The sequence below is a fragment of the Amphibalanus amphitrite genome, unplaced genomic scaffold (genome assembly GCF_019059575.1).
Source record: "Amphibalanus amphitrite isolate SeventyFive unplaced genomic scaffold, NRLGWU_Aamphi_draft 000212F_arrow, whole genome shotgun sequence".
NCBI classification, from domain to species: Eukaryota; Metazoa; Arthropoda; class Thecostraca; order Balanomorpha; family Balanidae; genus Amphibalanus; species Amphibalanus amphitrite.
Window position 1 is genome coordinate 310,458 of NW_024881707.1, and position 24,539 is coordinate 334,996.

The 24,539-nt window shown below is 46.5% G+C and overlaps 2 protein-coding genes across 2 annotated transcripts; one reads left to right on the top strand and one right to left on the bottom strand.

The window, feature by feature from the left end:
* Positions 1–2,398: 2,398 nt before the first annotated feature.
* On the top strand, positions 2,399–3,290 carry LOC122385228 (cuticle protein 7-like). The gene is made up of 2 exons (XM_043373350.1): positions 2,399–2,404; positions 2,677–3,290. The coding sequence occupies exons 1-2, from the start codon at positions 2,399–2,401 to the stop codon at positions 3,268–3,270; spliced, it is 600 nt and encodes a 199-aa protein (XP_043229285.1). The 3' UTR covers positions 3,271–3,290.
* Positions 3,291–8,205: 4,915 nt separating this feature from the next.
* Positions 8,206–21,997, bottom strand: LOC122385237 (cuticle protein 7-like). The gene is made up of 3 exons (XM_043373369.1): positions 21,740–21,997; positions 21,242–21,323; positions 8,206–8,662 (listed from the first exon to the last, which is right to left on the bottom strand). The coding sequence occupies exons 1-3, from the start codon at positions 21,748–21,750 to the stop codon at positions 8,276–8,278; spliced, it is 480 nt and encodes a 159-aa protein (XP_043229304.1). The 5' UTR covers positions 21,751–21,997; the 3' UTR covers positions 8,206–8,275.
* Positions 21,998–24,539: the final 2,542 nt, after the last annotated feature.

The window sequence follows — 24,539 nt, forward strand, 5'->3', positions numbered from 1 at the left end:
CTCCGTGAAGGAAGTTGGTTACGGCCAGTATCATGCTAAGCATCCCGTATAGTGGAAACGCCGACCAAACTCTGGTCCGCGCTCCCAACTCGCGCGCATATTACTTCGAACAAGGAAAAATGATCGAGGGAAAACCTGATTTGGTCTCCTTTTACTTCCAATGCAATAAAAGAAGAACGAATAGACAAAAATGTTTGAAATTTTGTACGAACAATGTCAAAATGTTACCCTGGCGAAAATGTTAAGTGTCTACAGCATAAGTAACGCTGTCAGTGTAGCTTCAAAGTTCGGAACGTTTTTTTTAGGGGGGGGGGGCACCCGGTATAAGTCATGTCATAAGAGTCCATGCCTTTCCTTTTTACTCTGTTACCCTTCTCCTTAACCCTCGCCGGCCGTGGGGGGGAGGCGGGTGCCGCCCCCCCCCCATTGGTTTTTTCCGCGATAGCTCCGAACACGCTGGCGATAGAGAGCTAAAACTCGGCATACCTGACCTTTGATTCAGGCCGGATCATTTGACAACAACTGCAGTTTCGGGTCAGGTCAGGTCACTAACTTATGACGTCATAAGTGAACCTCAGCACGGTCTTCAGATGTCGCAACTTCGCAACGCCCTCACTGCCAGAGGAGCTTTCACAGGGAAATGAAACTTGCTGGATCTAATATCCATTACGAGTCTCACAGCTTGTATATCTCGGATTTTTCCTAAAGGTCATATGAGGTTAGATCATTTTCGTGACCTCACCAGTCACCATTATAAGTCAATAGGGAAAAATGAAAACTGCTATTCTGGTGCCGGGAACGATCTCCAACTATCTCAAGCACACAAAATCGCGATTTGATGCACTCCTTGCAAGGTAACATGTGTCACTTTTGCAATGCTGACATTGCGTGACGTTATTTATGATGTCATTAGGGTCATATTAGTTTTTCGTCAATAACTCCCGACCAAATTAAGCTAGCGAGTCAGGAAAGCCACAATGGACTCAGGAAGACCTGCCGAATCGAATGATATGCGACATGACCTACATATACTTCGACCAATTTCGTGACCTGGGGGCGCTGACCTGACCGTGACCTGAGGTCAACACCCTGAGTAAGTTGACCTCACCCAAATAAAAAAAGAAATCATTCGACACGCCTGAGCGATGTGAGCACGATGCTGCTAAAATCGCGGCTCCGCGGCCTTTTTTGGCGAAGTTATTCACCAAAAATGGAACCGTACCTTGGGGCACTTGACCTCACCTTAGAGGTCACCGGTTGTTCTAGGACCTTAAAATCGGGTAGAAACTTCTGCGTCTCGTAACGGCGCACACGCTCGTTTTTTTCCGCGACGCGCTAGCTCCACCAGGGGCGAAACGGCGAGGGGGGGTCGTACCCGCCCCTCCCCCCTCGGCCGGCGCGTATGTAGAAAACCAATAGGTCGTGCGAGGGTTAAAGTATTGTGACAGGCAGAGTCAAATAAAAGACTGATTCTTGTGACAAATACAAACGTGCAATTAAAACAAAAAGAGAAAGAAATCTTGAAAAGAGGAAATGAGACAGATTTCGGAATGAGATAAAAGACAGAGAGAAAGAGAGAGAGAAAGAGAGAGGAGGAGAGAGGGAGGAGAGAGAGAGGGGAAAGAGAGAGAAAACCAATAGGTCCGGCGAGGGTTAAATGAGCTCTTATAGTGGTCATAACTGTTCAAAAGGGTTATTTCATATTCATACCTTTGCTGATTTAAATTTTTCCTGATAAGTTTGATCTACCATAAGTGAAATCTCAGTTGTAAAACAAATCGAATGAGGCGGGTTACAACTCAACACAATTTACCAATATGATACCATAAAGGGAAAGGAGAGGATAGAGGAAATCAGAATAGTACAATAATTACTATATTAACAATAGCCGATTAAGGAATGACATTATCGCAGTGAAAACTTTCCATAACCATCAATAAGAAAAATGCAGATAACACAACAAACAAATCACAAAAATCAACTTCCATATATCATTTTGAACGAGAAACCAAACATATTGAAAGCAAACGCACATCCACGCATGAATAAATACATACTACTTGCATGAAACGACACCATCGCAGTACATGGTGTCAGTCATGTACATAGGCATATAGGCACATATTGGCATATAGTTAGTTATCTTATCATGGTATATCAACTTACAAGGAAGAGAGGGATTCGCATTAACTGAGTCGGTACCGAGGAAACCACACTTTTTAGGTCAGCTAACAGTCCGCTGCCACACCCACGACAATGCGAAAGGCGCACCGTCAGAGCAGTGTTGGGTGCGCCAGATTGCGACCTTCACCTTGGGCCCGGGGGGCTGGGTCGCCGTATAAAACGGAACGCCATATGGCGGTCGGCACCAGTCGGTCTCAACACTCCCAAACCAGACATGAAGGTGAGTGCTCCAGGCTCCAATAAACACAGTAATCTACTGTACAAGCGTTCTGATGGAAAACCAGCATTTATTTGAAAAGGAATAAAAAAAATGTTTGCACGGAAACCAATTCAATGAGCGCAACCCGTCGACTGGACCTGTTTCCATTATGCTCTTACATACAAATAGAAGAGCCGTAGCAGTTATGTCTTATCGTTGAGCAATTACATACAAACGATTACTTTCACTTGGTATAAATATACACCAGCTAATAAAGCTAAATCATTTTTCAGGTGTTCCTCGTTGCCGCCGTGCTGGCCGTGGCCGCCGCCGATTCTCCGGCTCCGTACCACCCGACTCCGGCTCCGTACCACCCTGCTCCGGCCTACAAGCCGGCTCCCTACCACCCGCAGACCCAGTACAAGGAGGAGGCCAGGCCGTTCGCCTTCGACTACGCCGTCAACGACCACTACACCGGCACCAACTTCGCCCGCAACGAGCAGAGCGACGGTCACAACGTGCAGGGCTACTACTCGGTGGTTCTGCCCGACGGCCGTACCCAGCACGTCAAGTACACGGCTGACCACTACGGTGGATACAACGCCGAGGTCACCTACGACGGATATGCCACCTACCCCGAGCAGCACTCTGCCCCTGCCTACAAGCCTGCTCCCTACCATCCGGCTCCTGCCTACAAGCCGGCCCCCTACCACCCGGCCCCTGCCTACAAGCCGGCCCCCTACCACCCGGCAACTGCCTACAAGCCGGCCCCTGCCTATAAGCCTGCCCCTGCCTACAAGCCGGCGCCCGCCTACAAGCCGGCCCCTGCCTACAAGCCGGCGCCCGCCTATAAGCCAGCTCTTACCTACAAGCCAGCTCGCTATTAATTGAATGAGATGCGATGATTTGTGTGGGGAGCGGTCAGCGGAACAAGATAGTAATATTATTTATAGGCTGAATTGTTTGCCAAATACATATAAATGCTTGATGAATTTATAAATATATTATCATTCACCTGCGAATGTATCATGTTTAGCAACGAATATTCTAATTCGTTACTGATATTCAGCGAAAAGAACTATTATTGCGTTTTCATGAACACTGAACAGCACAGAAATATCACCAGCCAATGGAAGTTCCGAAACTGTAACGAGAGCAGCAGCTAACTATGAAGTACTCGGCAGAAGCACGAACTTAATGCATTGGAAAGTTGCACACTGCACAACCAGTCATTCATCCATTCATCCGTTCATTCATTCATTCATTCGTTGTGGTATTTATAAGTATTGGCTTCCATTGTGCTTTCCCCTTTATCATATGAGCATCAGCGTATCAGCAGTCAGCATTCCATGAAGCCTGGCATGGTTTCGATAAGGGAAATAGTGTACATCCAAATTAATCACAACTGGTTGAAGTAGCTATTGAAGGATCGGCTCTCCAAGTCAAATTCGTAAAACTTTCTTTTTCTCGCACAAGATACATATAAGCCGTTTTCACGACGAACAACCTAGCGAATGCACCAAACTTGACCAAATCTGCACCAAATCACCAGCTTTACGGAGTGGAGACCACTTGGTTTTCGAGTTACCTCTCAAATCACTATCAGCGTGTCAGACTGTGCACTTCCGCTGGACGTCAACGCTTATCCAATGCAATCAGAAATATAATTGGCGTCTATCAGGGCACCTCGCGCGAACCCCTCTTGTACACTTGTACAGCCCTCTGCAAACTGCGTGGTAGGTATTCTTTTTTCGACAAAACCGAGAATAACGCGAATACTATGCCATCGGTCACTCGGAAATCGTAACAGTATGACGCGCGAGACTTCGCACCTTAGATTGGCATTATCATCGTGTTCATTTTCTATCCAGTTTGGCAACAAAATCCAAAAGTTTATATTTGCCCCAAAAACAGACTTTTGCATTTTGTTGCCACACAAGGCGTATACTTTGTCTAGTGATAGACCTAATCGAAGAAGTGGAGCATGGCGCATCTATTTGCAGTGAGTTTCGACCGACTGATAACATAGCCTTTGAGTTATCACCGGTTTTGTCGAAAAAAAGAATACCTACCACGCAGTCTGCTGAGGGCTGTACAACATTTTCTCCAACAATTTCAGCTTATATGTCAACAGCGATGTCAACATCACGCAATGCGCCAATGAAACACAGATCCTGGTCACCGGACGTAAATGTGACATTGCGCAACTCGTTCAGCGCATGGAATCGGCTCTGTGCACTTTGCTTCTGTGGCTCGCTCTAAATCAGATGAAAGTAAACTCTAGCAAGACTCAACTGATTGTACTCGGCACTCGTCAAATGCTACTCGGTCTTCCAAAAATGTGTATCAATGTAAACGGTGTGATTGTAGAAGAGATTCCGCGAGTCAAAAAATTAGGCAAATGGACAGACACTTGACTTACGAACCGCATGTCAACCAGTTGGTAGCGAAGTGTACTGGCTTATTGGTCGGCCTCAGTCATGCAAGACATCGTATCCCCCATGAGGTACTACCAGCGCTCGTGTATGGACTAGTGATCCGCTATTGCATCTCTGTATACGGAAACTCTACCGCTCACTCATTGTCGCGTGTGCAGAAACTACTCAACTTTTGTGCAAGAGTGGTCTCAGGGCGGCGTAGACGTGAGCACGTAAGCGATATACTGGCTGAGTTGAACTGGTTACCTGCCCAGGGCCTCGTAATGTACCGAATATTGTGTTTAATCAAAGCCGTCCTGACCCATGGACAGCCGAGCGGCTCTGCTGGCCTGTTTCGTACCGCGCTGAGTGTGAGATTGAGGTCGACCAGACAGGATGACCTTCTTGTTTTGCCACGTGTCAAAAACCGAGTCTGGCAAGCGAAGGTTTGCCTATCGAGCCCAAGATTACTTTACTACTCATCGAGCCGCCAGCGCGTTCAATGCCAGGCCGCGCGACATTAGGGAGACCCGCATATCGGCGTTCCAAGGGACCGTCAAGAAATACTTGAGCACGGCGCGGCGGTAAACGCACATATATGTACGCAAACGGAGCTTTTATTGTGATCTTAGAACGACCACTTTTGTTTTACATGTTTTAAGTGTCTTCTACCCAGATCGTGTCTTTCACCGGTTGAGTGTCTTTTGCCCATATTGTAGACGCGAGCACATGAAGAAACAGTGATTGTCTGGATTAGCTTTAAATATATTCTGATTCTGATTCTGAATCTCCTTTGCAACAAATATCTTCTTGTGATGAGTTAATTTCACTGTTTTAATCAAAAACAATGTCTGATAATTTGAAAGAAAAATTCTGATTCTGATTCGGAATCTCCTTTGCAACAAATATCTTCTTGTGATGAGTTTAATTCACTGTTTTAATCAAAAGCAATGTCTGATAATTTGAAAGAAAAATTCTGATTCTGATTCGGAATCTCCTTTGCAACAAATATCTTCTTATGATGAGTTTAATTCACTGTTTTAATCAAAAACAATGTCTGATAATTTGAAAGAAAAATCAGGTATTAAGCAACTGTGCTACCCAAACTGATAACTTCTGAGAAACACAATGAACTTAATTTGACCAATTCTGCACCAAATCTGCACCTAATGTGCACCAAATGTGTACCAATGAGCCGTCGTGAAAACGGCTATTAGGGCAGACATGGCACCAGTGATAATACCCCTCAGACCATCAGCAGATCCAGAAAGGCGACCTTGGACCCCATGCGGGGCTTACCCCCAAACAAGTTTCTCCAATCTTCAAAATCTAATCGAATTTCGATTTCGTATGCACTGATGTGCAGCTTAAAGGGACCCTCCCATGTTCAAAAAAGTTAATGAATTGGCATAAAAGTGATGTCGCTCGGTTCAGAAAGAGCGAAAACGAATATCTACTAAATTTCATCGAAAAATATTCACCGGTTTTCAAGATATTAGACTCTTACTTTTGTTTACTTTTTGGGATCTCCGCTGTTCCTAGCGACTTTATTTTAACCCTCGCCCGTAAACGGTGTTTTGCCACCTTCGCCCATGCAGGGGGGGGGGGTTGGTGCGACCCCCCCCCCCCTGGCGTTTGAAAACGGAGCGTCGTAGAGCTTAGCGGAAAAGACCAACGGATTGTCTCTCAACGAGATCTCGCGATTGGTGGTATATTTTTTGGTTCCTAGGTCAACATTTGACCTACTTATGACCGGTCAAATGTCAAATTTTCGGAAACATCTAACTTTTTTTCAGATTTCCGCGCCGATTGCGGCACAACGGTAAGAGATATCGACTTGAAACCTTCACTGTCGTGATCCTTGATCAATCCTCTATCGTTTGGTGTGTATTTCGATGTCATAAGTCTAAAAATGATGCGTTGGGAGCATCGGAAGTCTGCAAGGTAATTTGTGCATTGGGTCACGTCAGGCGTGTGACGTCACTGACCTGACCCTGACCCAAAATGAACTACAAGAAACAACCGACGATGCCTGAAATGGATAGAAAATTCGAATTCAGGGCATCAAAATACCCCGAAAAGACATACAAGTGCAAGAAGTCATTACAGGTCAACCAAGGTCACTGACCTTACCTTGACCTTTAGTAACCTTCAAAATGTCAACGGACATTGTGCCAATGTCAAATCAGCCAGCTGTGATTCTAAAACAATCCATCAGTGTGTCAGGTCAGTCGGCATTTATACCAATGTGAAGCAATCTCCAATTAAGCGTAAATCTGGCCGGAGGTTGTTCCCTTTATGACGTCATAACTCCGTGACCTGACATGACCTTGACAAAAAAAATACCAAAAGTTGTGCAAAGGATGCCCCATAGGGTACTGAAAATTTGAGCAGGCTATCTGAAACGGTTCGGCGTGTAGCTAAGAAAAACCTCAGGGGGGGGGTTGCACCAACCCCCCCTACATGGGCGAGGGTTAAAGTGCGACACTTGTTGCGCGCAAAGCAGCATATGCCACCGCGTGCTGCCAAACGTTTTAGTAAAAGATTTAAAATCGTTAGATCTGCACTGACGTTACACATTCAGAGGGGGCATTCTAATGCATTTGCCCCTCTAAACTCAAGTGCTGCAACTTTGAAATTAGATATTTTCGATTTGAGGCATCTCTCGATCATGTGAGTTCTCAAACCAGTAAGTGCAAGCCAGGGACATCATTTTGGATATCTCAACTCAAAACTTATGTTAAGGTGGGATGGTCACTTTAAAGGAAAACTTCCCTAATAATACTTGTTTTGTGTTCTCTGTTTATCCTTGAAAAACCATACATTGTCCTGGACTTTGGGCGCTGCGGGGGGATGCATTTGCCCCAAATGACCTCCCCCTCCCCCCTCCCGGTCCCCGGATCCGCCAGTGCCTTAGACCAATAAGTGTTGGGTGGTAACAGCCATTTCCAGCAAATGCTCCTCCAAATGATGCTTAGCTTTATGAGGAGATCGGTGAGGTTTAAAGAAGTTTGATAGAAAATGTGAATTGCCATAATACACCAAACATTATTCAAACGTCAAGTCCCAAAGACTCGAGCTTGATTTTTAGCTGAAACCCTCGAGACATTTGCATCTCAGTGGGCTTATTTTTTGCGCCTTAGAGGAGGTTGAGATAGAAATGTATCCGTCGCCGCCCTGGCGTTTGCAAAAAAAAAACAAAACATGTCATAGTGTGTAATGGCGGGCTGTATTTTCGTCTGTTTTCGTCTTGAGTGCGGCTGAGACTCGGCTGGATGAACAGTCTTTCCCACCCGTAAATAATTTCCTTGTCTGTCCATTAAGTGGCTGATGTACGCAGATTTAAGCATGTGTTTATATCAAACTCCCTAATTTCCGAAGACACATTCTTGAGCATTTAATCACATATATTTACGGCATTCTTATTAAATAAAAAAAGATATTTAAAGTTTTACACGGAGGAAAAAGAAGAATCTTAATGATGACCAGCCTTGTAAGCCGGGGCGGCGTGATGCGTGGGATAGGCGGCCTGTCCATCGTAGGTGACCTCGGCGTTGTATCCACCGTAGTGGTCAGCCGTGTACTTGACGTGCTGGGTACGGCCGTCGGGCAGAACCACCGAGTAGTAGCCCTGCACGTTGTGACCGTCGCTCTGCTCGTTGCGGGCGAAGTTGGTGCCGGTGTAGTGGTCGTTGACGGCATATTCGAAGGCGAATGGCATGGCCTCCTCCTTGTACTGGGTCTGCGGGTGGTGGAGAGCCGGCTTGTAGGCCGGAGCCGGGTGGTACGGAGCCGGAGTCGGGTGGTACGGAGCCGGAGAATCGGCGGCGGCCACGGCCAGCACGGCGGCGACGAGGAACACCTGAAACATGCAGATTAGTGCAGTCAATATAACGGCTGAATTGTTTTCCATTTTTGTACTCATGATAAATCATCATACACAAACCGAAACAGGTAAAACTCCAAAGCATTATCATATAAAATCGTAATAAGTTTAATATTACATCTATGGCATATGTACAATAAATAGCTCACCTTCATGCTGATTGGTTGGTTGGTTGGTTGGTTGGTTGGTTGGTTGGTTGGTTGGTTGGTTGGTTGGTTGGTTGAACGAGTGTGCAGAGTAACTGGTGCCGACTACCACGGTCAGACACCTTTTATACAGCGAGCGGGCACCCTCACGGTCTAGGTCACGGCCTGACCCGCCGATAGCATAACCACAAATCTAGATTTGGTTAGGTTACGGCGTTCCACTGCAGCCAAAACGGAGACTAGACACGCAAAACTACGTATTACAGCCAACAAAAACAGAATTACAAATATAAGACAACACCACTATAAAGGGAGGCTAAACACGCATGAAGCATCAGCGCACATATTTAGAATAATTCGTACATTTCTTTGCATTAACAAAGAATAAATAAGAATGGGAAGGGAATGTAGACATTTCAGTCAACGCATCTGACTTAAACTTGAAGTTTAAGGACCTTCAGCACTCTGTACTTAGGTACAATTCTGTTTCATGCATTACGGAGCGTTTTGTACGATGAACATTGTCTGATGAGTAATTATATAATAGATATAACTTTTCATTCGAATGTAGTTAAAATACAAAAGAGGAAAAAATGATGAAAATGGCAACTTTGGTTTCGTTGCTAGCAACACGACGACATCAGACAAATACAAACTTGCTTATCGTTATTGGGATTAGTAATAGCCGGGTGGTGACCTAGGAAGAAAATTCACTTAAAGAGACTCCCACTTTCAAAAAAGTTAATGAATTGGCATAAAAGTGATGTTCCGTGGTTCAGAAAGATCTAAAATGAATATCTACCAAATTTCACCCAAAAATATTTACTCTTTTTCAAGATATTAGATTTTTTGTTACCTTTTGAGACCTCCACCGCTGTTCCTACGACGTCATTTGGAAGCAATAATTTGGCATCCATAAAGTGCGGCAGATGTTGCGCACAAAGCAGCATATCAGACCGAGACACTCGCCGGCGCCATGGATCACCGAAAACGACGAGCTGCAGACCATGATGAGAGAGCGTGACTTGGCCGACGCTGAGAGACGTGCTCAGCCGGCTGACGAGCAAGCGGCCCAGCGGTACAGACTCTGTCGGAACCGAGTGAAGAGCGCCCAGATCAGCGCCAAGTCAGACTTCTTCCTGACATCTTACCGCCGGTCGCGCCGTACCACGTGGAAGGACATCAGACGCTTCCTCATCTCACCTAGAGCCGGAGCGTCTTCTGCGTCTTCATCTCCGAGTGGCCCTCGCTGGGCTGACAGACTAAACGAGTACTTCGCGTCGGTCGGCCCGAGCGTGGCCGCCGCGCTGGAGGAGGCGCAGCGCGTGACCGAGCCGCTGCCGCCGCGGCCGCCTCGCGTGGTCAGCGGCGCTTTCCGCGTCCACCCCGTGACACTGTCAGAGCTGTCAGCTGCCGTGAAACGTATGTCAGCGTCTAATGCGAGTGGTGGTGACGGTATCACGATAGGTATGCTGCGCATGACTTTCCCAGTGATAGGCCCGCATCTGTTAAAGGTCATTAACTCGTCGCTGGTGTCTGGAAAGTTACCCGCCGACTGGAAAGTGGCTCATGTCATACCGTTGCATAAGTCTGGCTCGATGGATGACCCGTCTAACTATCGTCCGCTGTCGCTCCTGTCAACTGTCGCTAAGGTCGCTGAGAGTGTTGTTTGCGGTCAGCTGATGACTTACCTGCTCACGCACAATATTCTCTCCGAGGTGCAGCACGGCTTCCGGCCCGGCCGATCCACGGAGTCGGCGATGCTGGATACTGTCAGTTTTCTCATGGATGGTCTGGATGACGGTCTCATCGGTTCTCTCACGACCGCCGACACTAGCAAGGCTTTTGACAGTGTCCAGCATCCCCGGCTCCTGGAAAAGCTGGGCTGGTACGGTATTAGCGCACACTGGTTCCGTGACTGGTTGAGTGACAGGTGCCAGATGGTGCGGGGTGGTGAGGAGGTGAAGCCAATCACCCACGGCGTGATACAGGGATCACTTTTGGGACCGATCTTATTTTGCTATTTTCAAACGATCTTGCGTCCTATGTCGACTCCAAAATAGTGATGTACGCCGATGACGTTCAGTTTTTACATCTAGCATCACCGAAGCGAATTTTAGAGCCCAAGACAGATACCGAATGTACTTTAGACATTGCGAGTCATTGGTTTGTTCAAAACTGCCTAAAAATCAACCCCAAAAAGACCGAACTGTTAGTTGTAAAATCACGTAGGAGGCAGCTTGACTTTGATTTTAATGTACTGTTTGGAGATGATGTTATTCAAACTTCCGCTAGCATTAAGGTATTGGGTGTAATTGTCGACTCTGGCTTGACCTTTGAGTCACATGTGACGGAGGTGATTCGCCGATGCTACGCCACACTAGGACTGTGTAAATCTTCGCGATGCTTACCGAAAGAAGTGAAGAAACTGATCGTTGAGATGCTGATCTTCCCCCACATCCGCTACTGTTTGTCGGTCTGGTCGGGCTGTGGCGTTGTTCAGCGTCGCCGCGTGCAGCGAGTTATTAATCACTGCGCACAGGTGGTTATGGGAGCGCGCCGCTCAGCACACGTGACTCCGCTGTTGGAGGAGCTCGGGTGGCCCCAGATAGACAAGCTTGTGGCGGAGAGTGACTGCGGTGTTGTTCACTACTTGGTTAACAATACCAGTGCGCCGAGGTGTCTCTCGGAGCGGCTCGAGCGCCGCAGTGACGTCTCTAGTAGAGAGACTCGTGCCACTGAGAGCGACCTGCTCCAGCTGCCGAAACCCCGCACCGAGCAGGCGCGGCGGTTCTTCCGGTACCGCGCCGTTGCACGCTGGAACTCACTGGCCCTGGATGTGCGTGACAGTAAAACGTCTGCTGGGTGTCGCAGGCGCTTTAGGAAGGCGCTTTAGGCTCTTATAATGTGTGATACCACGTCATGCGTGCTGTACTTTTTTTCCTTTAACATCTTTACCATTCAGCGTATATGTATTTATGTATTAAAGTACTCGGCTTTTCCGGACAGTTTCGTGACTGTATTATTGTCACTTCGTCAGCGGCATACAAGTAATATAAACATTTTCGAAATCACATTTTCAAAACACAAGTAAATAAAGCGCACTCGCTTAAATCTACACACATTTTTCATTTTGACCGGCTTCCATCCAGACAAATCCTCACATACCCTCAGGTCATCCCTATATAGCAAAAATTATTAACAATAATTGTAACCATTTGCTGTGACACAACATATGTGATACGACATAATACCAGACCGTTACAAGACAGAGCCGCCAAATGTCACTACATGACTACACCTTACAACTTACATGCAGTCACGCCTACGCCAATTTCTTATTAAGCCCACCCTGACCCCTATGCGTATTAAAAAGTCCCACCCATCTCTGTTCCCGTATTCTTCTGTATGTAACCCAATTCCTCCAAACTTTTTCTAGTCCGACAAATTTAGCGTTCGATAAGTGATGACCCTCACCATTGAAATGCGCCGCTACCTCAATTTCATTTCGCATGCAGCGTATAGACGACAGATGATTTTGAATTCTGTGATATAGGATCCCCCCTGTTTCTCCCACATAAACAACACAGTCACACACAGTACAGAATATGCCATAAATAACATTGCTCGATTTACATCCAATCGTTAAGTCGTAGGTGCACACGCCACCCCCCGTTCCCCGAATCTTCATTTGCTCTTTATACATAACCTTGCATACCACACAATTTTTTCCACAGCTTCCATGATTTCCCTCCGTTGTCTGGCTCACTCGTTTCGTTTTTTTATGCACCAAAAGATCCCCAAGATTGCATCCCCTTTTAAAAGATACAAATGCTCCTTTGTCGGCACCAAATGCGTCTTTAAGGTTATCAGAGCGCATAAGTAAATGCTTTTTACTCCTAACAATGTTCCTAATATCAGGCAAGTGACTAGAGTAAGTGACCACCAAAGGGACCCCCTTCTTGACAGACCTCCCCACCCTACCCTCCAGAGCTGCCTTTCTGTCCACATTCTTGACCCGGCTAAGTCCACTCTTAATTATAGTTTCCGGATAACCCCTATCTAAAAGATTGCGAGTGATCTCATTTGTTTGGTCCAGGAAGTCACCCTCAGAGCTGCAAATTCTCTTAGCTCTCATGGCCAGACCTGAAGGGATAGCCTTCTTAACGTGCAGCGGGTGATCAGAGAGGAAGTGGAGGTGAGCTTTTGTGTCCGTAGGTTTCGAGAATATTGTGGTGTGTAGTTTTCCTTTGTCTATAGTCACACGTACATCCAAAAACTCTATTTCAGTGGGTGAAAACCTAAGGTCTAATTTGATGTTGTCGTGGATGCTGTTGGCAAGGGTATGAAATTCCCGTAGTTTTTCTTCACCATGAAGCCAAATTCCAAAAATATCGTCTATGTATCGTAAATATAAAAAGGGTTTTAGTGTAGAAGACTCCAGTAACTTGCCCTCCCACATTCCCAAATACGTGCACGCATAGTTTCTACCTAATTTTGACCCGATAGCCGTGCCATTTACTTGAGTGTAGTGGTAGGAATTCCCAAGGCTAAAGTTATTATTATCCAAAACTAGCTCTATCATTTCGATTACTTCTGATGTGGGAATGCTCGGATTTGATCTAGAATCTAGGGCATCTCTACAGGCTGCAATACCCTCGTCTCTCGGGACACTAGGATATAATTTACTGACGTCCATACAAAAGAGCAGTGGTGTCGTCGAAACAGGTAACTGAGTTTGGCCTATTTTGTTAATAAAATCTGTAGTGTCTCTTACAAAAGAAGGCTGGTTTAAGACATGTGGTTCAAGCTGCTTTTCTGCTAGTTCGGCGATCCTTTCTGTCGCGTGACCCCGTCCGCTTACTATTACCCGCAAGGGGTGCCCCTCCTTGTGAAGTTTGGGGTTCCCTTGTAGATATCCCGGGGTAGGATGTGTCGGGATGAGGTACCTGTGTAAATGTTTGCCAATGTAACCACCTTTAAGGAGCCTATCTGCCAGGTTCTTAACCTTTTTGTGAATAATCTTCGTCTGGTCTCTGTCTTGGAGTCTGTAGGTGGAGGAGTCATCAGTCTCACGCTTAAGCCTGTCAAGATAGTCCACCGTGTCCATGACAACTACCCCCGATCCCTTGTCAGCCGGCCTAATTACAATATCCTGGTCGTTCATCAATTCTACCAGTGCCTCCTCCTCCTTTTTACTAAGGTTACCCTTTCGGTTCTTTGAAATCCCTCTGACAGCGCTCTGGATGACCTCCTCTAAATATAGATCCAGCCATGGGTCCCTACCCTTTTCAGGTGTCCATCTAGATTGCTTATATTTCGAATCCTGGTCAACTAAGGACTCACCACCATGAATAGTCCCATTAGATGGTACACCCGACTCTTCACCTTGAGGGCCTGCTGACCAGAATTCACGCAGTCTCATTAACCTCTCCCATTCTCTGAGCTCTGCAAGAAGGTGCGTAACTTTCTGTCTCCTTACAGGTACAAATCCTAGCCCCTTACTTAAAAGCGATAGCTGGCTAGGTGACAGTTGTTTGCTGGATAAATTAGTAACTTTAACGCGACCCTTTTCTACCATGCACCTGCCGTTCCCTTTGCGCATCGGACCAGCCGAGCTATCGGTGGCCGTAGCGGTATGAGATACATTGCAACCCCCAGCTGTATCATTATCCCCCGCCTGGGCCGCACTGGGATAAGAAGCCACCTGAGACGGTGCGGGACCACCTGATCCACCAGCTACCCCCTCACCAGGGTCAGCTAGACTTGGCACGGTAGTAGGTGCCACAGCGGCTGGCGAGTTCAGCTGCACAGGGGTCACAAAATCATCTACAGGGTGGCAGGCCGCCGTTCCAGTCACGGGTACAGCTTCTTCATCTACAATACCCTTAGTGTTCCCACCAGTATGTAGCCCCTCTCGAAGTTTGGTAAGCTTGCCTGTCTTTACCCGCTGAAGGCGGCTACCTATCCGTTGTCGGTCACGACTTAGCTGGGTTGACAGAGAGCTCAGATCAGCTGCAGACAGGACGATGGACAGATGCCTCCAACCCCGGTCGTACTCCTCCTTCAGGGAGGTCAGCTTCCTACTGGCGAGTTGTTGACAGGATCTGACGAGGTCGTGAGAAGCCCGGTCGACTATCTTCATCGTGATGCTGTCCTCTTCCTCAAACTGCGATCTCCATCTTAGTTGAAAGCCTTTCGGAATTAGATGCTCTTTGACGCAAACGGATAAGAAGTCCTTGTGTGACTGAGTCCGAGTTATCTTGTTGCTCAAATTCCTGAGTTTGCTGGCCGTCATCGGGCCACCGGTAGGCACCGGCAGGGGGGCTTGAGATTCAGCAACGTCTTGTTGATGCCGCTCTGGCTCATCCTCGTCGCACAACAAAGGACTGTCTGAGTGAGTGGTAGTAGGAGGGCCTACTGACGAAAGGTCTTGGACGTCGTCACACAACACCATATGCTTGCTGGTTCCACATATGGGGACTTCTTCCGAAAGCCTCACAGGTCGCGGCAACAGGGATAAACCCGCTCTAAGGTCCATGAGATGAACTGATCTTTGTACAAAATAGATATTGAGAGCTTGCTGAAACAGTCGTTTTCTGCTGACGTGCTCGTGGAACCCACGCATGTCACAGGCACCAACTAGGCCCATGCCCTCGTCCGTCAGGCGTAACCACTTGACGGTACCAAATGTAGGCGCACAGACTACTGCCACTGCTTCATTCAAAAGGGCTTGATAAGAGTACTGAGTATGAACATCGATACTGCTTAAGAAGGCAGTTTGAGTCGGATGAGTATGTATCCAGCCGACCACCGAGAGGTTGGTTTCAAGAAGTTTTTCAGCCACCAGTTGATCATTCAGCATCTCCACCGTGTTACAGGTACCCGTTTGTGGTGGAACCAGCAAATGGGTGACCACAATGCTATCTTCATCCACCTGGCCACACAAGAGCCCACAGGTTTCAATACCCTGGACGGTATTACCTTCAGCCTGAAGCAGAAACTGATCTTCAAAATCTCGAGGGACGAATAATCTTCTAGGAATATCCATGTCGAATCGATCGAGAGAATCGTGTCGTTATCGTACGTAAGGATTATGAAAATGTGATATCGTGTTTTGTTTACAATTACTGGTGAAGCATAATAGTTCTCAGCAAGTATATTGAAATAAAATTAAAGTACTCGGCTTTTCCGGACAGTTTCGTGACTGTATTATTGTCACTTCGTCAGCGGCATACAAGTAATATAAACATTTTCGAAATCACATTTTCAAAACACAAGTAAATAAAGCGCACTCGCTTAAATCTACACACATTTTTCATTTTGACCGGCTTCCATCCAGACAAATCCTCACATACCCTCAGGTCATCCCTATATAGCAAAAATTATTAACAATAATTGTCGCAACTGCCGGTTTGTGTACTCACAGCATAGAGAAATAACTTAAATCGGAAATATTTAAGTTCAAAGTCAGCAGCACTCGAATTCAGAGGGGCTAATGCATTTGAGTGCCCCCTCTGACTTTGTGACGTCAGTGCAGATCTAGCGATTTTTAAATCTTATACTAAATCCTTGATAAAAGAATATTGTTGCTGTGGTAGCATCGTGTTCGTGTTCATCGTGTTCACCTAGCACAGGCGCATCGAGTGATATACTTTTTGTTCGGGTGAGGTCAATTTAAGGCATTGACCTCGTGAGTCGTGACAAGGTCAGGTCAGGGCTCCCAGGTCACGAGGCTGGTCGAGTAAGGTCATGTTGCATATCATTCGATTTGGCAGGTCTTTCTGAGTCCATTTGTGGCTCTCCCGATTCGCTAGCTCAATTTGATCGGGAGTTATTGAAGAAAACTTTATGACCCTTGTGACGTCGCATATGACGTCACGCAAGGGCAACAATGCAAATGTGAAGCATCGGACCTTGCAAGGAGTGCATGAAATCACGATTCTATATGCTTGAGATAGTTTCAGATCATTCCCGGCGCCACAGGGCCTCGGCTAACATGTTAACTGGTGGGCCAAATGGCCCACCAGTGACCCGAAATGGCCCACCAGCCTCAAAGATTTGGCCCACCAGTAATTTTCCGAAAAATCTAAGTTTTCACATTTTTCACATTTCAAATTGAATTAGCAGATCTTATCGTACATTTTCAGGCTGTAAAGGACCCATCGGTGAAACATATTCTTGTGAAAAAAAAACTTCAACCTATTGTTTGCAATATCCTCTTGGGGTAAAAAGTGAACTATAGTGGACTAAGTGGACTAAGCCTCGGTCACACTTCACCGGATTGGACCAATGGACGAGAAACGGACGGCGTCCGGTGATGTCCGGGGGATGTCCGTTCGTTTCCGTTGGACGTCCGTTTCTCATCCGTTCATATCCGTTCCATGTCCGGTGGTGTCCGGTGTGCTCAACCGGACACCACCGGACATGGAACGGATATTAACGGATGACAAACGGACGTCCAACGGAAACAAACGGACATCACCGGACGCTGACAGTTCTCGTCCGTTTCTCGTCCGTTGGTCCAATCCGGTGAAGTGTGACCGAGGCTTTAAATTTTATGCAATAATCGTGAAAGACGTCTGCCTCTGTCAATTACAGATAGTGTCGGCGGCTTCCAGCCGATCGAGGTCTGCGAGAGTTCTTGCAAGCTTTCCGATCGATCGAGTGGTTGCAGTCACATAAGCATCTGCCGCAGACCAGTCGGTTACAAGAAAGACTACGAAAAAAGAACAGACCAGTTCAGACGGTCGGGGATAAGCCTGCGAGCGATCTCAGACGGCTCGCCGATAGACACGATATAAGCCAGAGTCAAACTAGAGGTAGTGTCGGCGACTTCCAGCCGATTGAAGTCTGCAAGCGATATTATGCGTCTTCACGACCGGTATGATGCTTGCAGTCACACATCTGACCAGTTGGACGAATTTCGAACCGTTCACAGTCAGCGTTCCAAAAATTTATCATTTGGGCTGAAGATGACACTCAAGAATAAGAATGGATAATTTTCCACTCTCACATTTTGGGTGGCTCGAATTTTCCACTCAGACACCCAAGAGAAATCTGAAGTTTGGGACACTGTTCACCAGAAGTGAACGTGTACATAACTTAGTTTTTTTTTTAAAGAAAATATCAGGGCTGCGCAGTGCGCTTGGGCTTTTGAGTCAATTATTTTCCATGCGACACCAATAGGCTTAATGATCATTTTCAGAGATGTTGGGGTTGCTGCTACAACCCCCTTTTGGGGTTCCTGCTACAACCGACTTTATACATGTATATAAAGTTGCACTCGTGCTGTTCACAATTCCTCCCGATCCACCCAACAACGCCCGATCCCGTCCGACCGCTTCCGAATCTCCGACTAGTCGGCGAGCGATCCACTCACGGCCGTAAGTTATCGTCCAAAGTTTTATAATCTGCGTCAATATTGTGTGCATACTTGTGCCACGGAATATATAGTCTACGACATGTCGATATGTCGATATGTACTACGATATGTCGTAGACTATATATTCCGTGCTTGTGCGATTTTATGTGCACCGCGGGAGTATCACCACTGAGAGGGTTGTGGGTCCCTACTCTCTCCTCTCTCTGTGAAGAGTCGGGGGGGGGGGGTCGAGCCCCGTTTTTTTTACATTTTTTGAATGCCATCCTGACGTTTTTTGCAGAATAAAGTGGCCGAAATCTGGGGAGAAATCGAAAATTGAGGGGGGGCTATGGCTACGAAGGTCAGTCCATGTCGCTGCCCAAGTGGCCCACCAGTCAAAATTCCTTAGCCGAGGCCCTGCGGCGCCAAAATAGCAATTTCCATATTTCCCCGTTGACTTATAAGGGTTTAACGTATAAGTTCCCTGTATCTGAGGATTTTTTAAGATTGCATCTTGTTCTCCCCTCAATTCTGTGTAAGATGCCGGGTTCCGTGTCTACATAGCTTGAACGTAACGGATGCAGCGGCCGCAAACGTAAATCGAGGTCCCGAATTCCCTATTCCCCAACACAGGCGGCGGCGGCCGCTTCCTGGTCTGCGCAACATGGCGGCACCGTTGGACACCATCTGGCGACCGATGCGCCTTCCACATTATAGAGTTCAGTGGGTAGCATATACCGCCTTCCGCGCAACATTTGTGGCACTTTTAAGACACCAAATTATTGCTCCCAAATGACGTCAAATGGAACAGCGAAGGCCCCCAAAAATAAGCAAAACAAAAATAAATAAAAGCGAAAGTCAAATATCTCAAAAACCGGTGAAAATTTTAGGCAAAAGTTGGTATATATTATTTTGCCCTCTTTCTAAACCACGGTGAATCACTTTTATGCCAAGTACCTAATAAACTTTTTTGAAGGTGGGACGGTCCCTTTAAGATGGGTATACCTATCTATTCTGCTCTCTTTAATTTTACTTTGAGAGAAAGATCACGTCCATAGATTACGTAGAACAGAGAACCTACCTTTTCACTCCTACCAATAGGTACACGACATACGTTGATATGAATATGGTTTGGCGCCATGAGCAATGCATCCAGAGTTGTTTACTTTTTAGTCAGGAAAGTAATTTTGACATATTTGCGATAAGTGCCTGCTAGTTGCTACACCCCATTTACCTACCATGCACCAACTTTGTAGCATCCATCCGTAAGAAGATCTGATTGTAGAAGTAGATTGTTGAGTAGATTTGATTGTAGAAGCGAATTTTGCCAGCGTGTTGTCACTGCCAACGAAGTGTAGGCATGAACAAAAGTTGGAGCAATTAGATCGTGTCCTAGACCGTTAGTCTTTACATGGATCGTGTCCTAGACCGTTAGTATTTACATACATCGTGTCCTAGACCATTATAGGCACGTTGTATTTCTCATTATCAAGAGTTTTCGCAATTTTCTGTTTCACTATCTTCTATCGTCTGTAGCTTACAAGTCGTTGATTATCGGCGATCTCTAACGCCTGCTCCTATCGCAAACTGTCACTTTACACGGGCCTCTGAAGGTCGTCTGGACAGGGTCCGTGCGTTCAGGCGGGCCGAACAGTAAACCACTGACCATTGCATGCTCTGTGGTTTCTGTTGGACGGGTTAGACCGTGACCTAGACCGTGAGGGTGTCCGCTCGCCGTATAAAAGGTGTCGGAACGTGGCAGTCGGCACCAGTTGCTCTGCACACTCCTCCAACCAACCAACCAACCAACATGAAGGTGAGAAAAAAATCATATTTACAAACCACAATGCTGATTTTCAGCTATAATTTCCAAACATAGGTACACTAGAGCAGTCAATGCCGCTTTTCGATGAGCTACATCATTTGTTTTGTAAAATATTGATAATTACCATAAATACTGAACAGATCAGGTGAAAAACTGACTTACCAATTATGATGACATTCCAGGTGTTCATCTTTGCCACCGTGCTGGCCGTGGCCGCCGCCGATTCTCCGGCTCCGTACCACCCGACTCCGGCTCCGTACCACCCTGCTCCGGCCTACAAGCCGGCTCCCCACCACCCGCAGACCCAGTACAAGGAGGAGGCCATGCCGTTCGCCTTCGAATACGCCGTCAACGACCACTACACCGGCACCAACTTCGCCCGCAACGAGCAGAGCGACGGTCACAACGTGCAGGGCTACTACTCGGTGGTTCTGCCCGACGGCCGTACCCAGCACGTCAAGTACACGGCTGACCACTATGGTGGATACAACGCCGAGGTCACCTACGACGGACAGGCTGCCTACCCCGAGCAGCACGCTGCCCCTGCCTACAAGGCAGCTCCTCACCACTCTACGCCGGCCTATAACACTGCCCACCACTAAAACAACGTCTTGATCTTACTGTGTGAAATCATGCCACCGTACTGGAATGGTTCCGTTAGACCGTGTGTTAACTTATTGGAATACATTTATGGTAATTTGTACCGTTTTGTGTCACTTTGATTATGTGTGTAACTCTTCGACAAGAAGCACGTGGTCGTGGAGGGTACAGCAATATGTCACGGTGATAAAAGTCAATGAGCATATGATGATCAGGGTGCACCTAAACCATTAGGTGACAATGGAGCTGCAGCCAGTGTGACACTCACCCAACATGAGCAAAAGATATTTAGATGATAGATTAAGATTTAAGATCAACTGCGAATAGCCTTCAGGTCGCTTACACTAACGGGTAAGCATTCTTCATACCATGCATTATGTTGTGATCGGCAGACTAAGATTTGAGGGCTAATGGACGCCACTGACCATTGATCACAGATAAAGCCTCCTCGATCAATATTTGATGCGTTGCTACAGTTAATGATGCATTGATGCATCATTATGATGATAATGATGAGTTATGATGCGTCGATGCGTTGCTGAATTCGTAAACTACAGGGAAAATGCACAGGATCATGCAACAACAAATACAGTATTGTCACAGTTCCACTGTGCACTGACCTTGTAAGACGACTCCATGTCCTGATATCCGGTCAGTTCGAGTCCCGGAGGGCCGCTGTTGTATGTTTTTATCCAGGGTGAACTGTAATAAAAAGCAAAATGTAAAAAATGATTGTTTCCAAAATGTTTAATTAGCATCGCAAAATTAAAAAATGTCGTCCGTGAATTGCAAAAACAAACAGCAACAAACCACACTCAACACCAAAGAATGATTCCTGCAATTACGTTCTGCAACGTCAATAAAACATGGACAGTGACACAGTCTGAGGATACTCCGATAATTCAATCTGAATTCAACGTTATTTATCATTCGTGATAACTGATCACTACAGCTTCGAAGCGCAGTGGAAGAGGCGAGCTGCTTACAATCATGGAAGATATTTAATCGTGCCAAAATGAAATCGTCGTATTACCAGCTTTCTTCACAGTTCACGATAATCCCAATCGACCCATTGCACCGCGACTTTCCATAACAATAAAGATATATCGGCGACTTACCTCACCGTCATTGCTGGTCGCTACTGACAAGTTCACGATTTCATTTTGCGCTTGTCATCGATGTTTTACATGCCGCCGTCGCCGCAAATCGCCGATAAATCCTACGCTTGTCAATCAGACAGTTTAACAAAACTAGCCACCAACACTCCAGCCACACTGCCAAACGTAATCCAACCACAAATCGTTCGTTCACTGCACACACTGTCCACTGACCCAATTCGCGACGCACTGGACAAATGGTGACACGCTAACTGAGTCGCATCCCCGCGGGCACCGACCAAACGAGACACCTCAGGATCTCCGGTTCAAGGTCACATGTCGTCTGAGCTCGCTGATTGGTTCGCCCGAGGCTGTTTGACGCCTCGTGCGTTCGCTGGAGGGAGGGGAATGGGGAGAGGGGTGATGTGATGTGCATTGTGCGTCTCCCGCTCGTCCTTTGAAAAAGGCACGGCCAATACCGGCTCTCGTCACTATATGATCACAGTTAGGGAAAAGACAAAGTATGGTAGATTTCAGGAAGTTAAAGGAGAAACGCGCGACAAAATTTCAGTCGTGGTTTTTGGTTCAGTTATTGTATTCACATTTATAGCACTAAACACTGCATCGTCCACTGATCCACTCCAAACACGTCCAGCCTCCATGCCTACAGGTCCTTGAATAGCAGGTCGGTATATTCTTACATTCTTGATTCTTATTCACCATTCACCAACTCTATTTGAAAACTGGTTCACTACAAGATATTCATTGAAAGGTCTCGCCCGAACAAGGGCGCGGGAACTACTTGCAGACTGGGGGGGGGGGGGGGCACACCATAATAGAGACCAATAGGGTACCCCATATTCCGTCTCAAAGTTGTTGGGGCACCGCCCCCGTGGCCCCAGAGTTGGGGGGGGCAGGCTGCCCCACTCCCCCCCCCCCCCCCCCAGCGCCTATGCGCCCGATACGAAAGGTCCGAAAGGTCCGAAAGGTCTCGCCTGCAGATCTGACTAATCGTATCCGACTGAATCGGCCCCAAGATTCGCTAGTGAAGCCAAGCTCCGTCCGGTTGGGGTTGGATTAAGTGAGCATTTCGTTCAAAGAACTTTGTCAAACTGGACATTGTAGCTATCTTATATCTAGACAGTCTTAGAACGGAGGGTCGGGACTCGGGGTCGACGCCGTCTGAGAGGTCCTGGAGCAGACGGAGCTGGACGCCTGGTAGAATGTCGAGAGTGAGACAGTTATTTGAGGGACCGCCAGCGCCTGACAGACCGGACTCGGCTCAAGCACCTTGGCCTGGGAAAAATTGAGATAGACTAAACTGACCATTTGACTCAATTCTCGCTGCAGGTCGAGCCACTGGCTTTTTGAAAAGGGCAAGGCACTTCATTCGCTTTATTAACCCGCGCCCCACTGGGGGGGGGGGCTATTCATAGCCCCCCCTCCCGTTTTTCCGCAATAACTTCCAAACCGCTTGACAAATCGACGCCAAACTTTCAGTACCTTCGGCTGCATCAATTCGACACCTTGTGTCAAAATTTGAACTTCGTAGCTACCATAGGTCGGCCGGAAATGACGTCAGAGTGACGTCATGTTCGTCCGATTTCGACGCAAAACATTGAACCACGGCAATCGCTCCCAAGAGCTCAGTTTTTAAGCTAGATCCAATTTCTTTGCATGAAAGGACTCAGAATTGACCGCGCTATCAAACTGCTATCTCGGATTTTCAAAATTTTGAAAGTTTTGAAAATTTTATATTATAATATTCAAAATTTATATTTTTATATTTTTTTCGAAAAGTTTTTGACTTTTCGAAAAAAAACGGAATATATGTGACAGAACGCATGATTATGACTAACTCTAGCAAGTTTTAGCTAAATGTCTTCAAAAATGGCCAAGTTATACGCATTATTGCAAAAAATTCACAATTATGAATTTTTCAAATCAATTTTTCAGTACGTATTTGACATCTTACACCAATATAAATGGCACCATCGTGTTCCTGAGCTCAAACTGCATCCAATAGACACCTTTTTTGTTGAAAAAATTTAACTTCAAAATTTGACCTTTTTTGACCTGAAAGTGACCTGACCTAAGCTAAATTCGACTCAAAATGACCTCAAATGACACAGACGACATCAAATTCGAAATCTATGGCCTAAATGGACCATAAAACATGTGTCACGTGACCGACGCATGATATAATATTTCCGTGACCTGTGATGACCTGACCCTGACCTGAAAATCAAAGTACAAGTTTGGTACCCTCAAGGTATCTAGAGCATCTGTTCACGAGTGTGGAAACCAAAAATGAGCATGATCTGACTTGTAAGACGGCGGCCAGAGCCCAAAATGTGAACAAGCCAAAATGCTAATAATTTTTACTTTGACCTGACCTGTGACGTCATCGGTGACCTCGAGGTCAATGAAATTAGGTTTCGTTCGACAGTTTTTCCGGGGCTATCAGACGCCGTTTGAATTTTGACGATCGGCCCAGTAGTTTCGGAGTTAGGAGGGGGGGGGCTATGAATAGCTGAATGAATAGCCCCCCCCCCCCCCAGTAGGGCGTGTTATACACAGACCCCAGTGGGGCGCGGGTTAAAGGTAGTGTGCCACCTTTGAAAGATTTCCCATTTTATTTTTCCTAGGATAAGAAGCTTCTGTTTTTACCTAATATCGCAAAGAAAATCAAAAATGGGCCTGGAATAGTGCCTTTTTCGCCTAAAAGTTAATCGGTTTTTCGATATGTATAACAACCATGTAGTGGGCTGACCTGCAAACAGGCGTCGGCAACAATCGCGAATGCGGCGCACATGTGACA

What these genes read in the sequence shown, in the direction of transcription:
- LOC122385237 (XM_043373369.1), bottom strand. An exon ending in ACATGGAGTCGTCTTACAAG is followed by an intron (nt 8,663 to 21,241) that starts GTCAGTGCACAG and finishes TGCATGTTTCAG; the next exon opens with GTGTTCCTCGTCGCCGCCGT.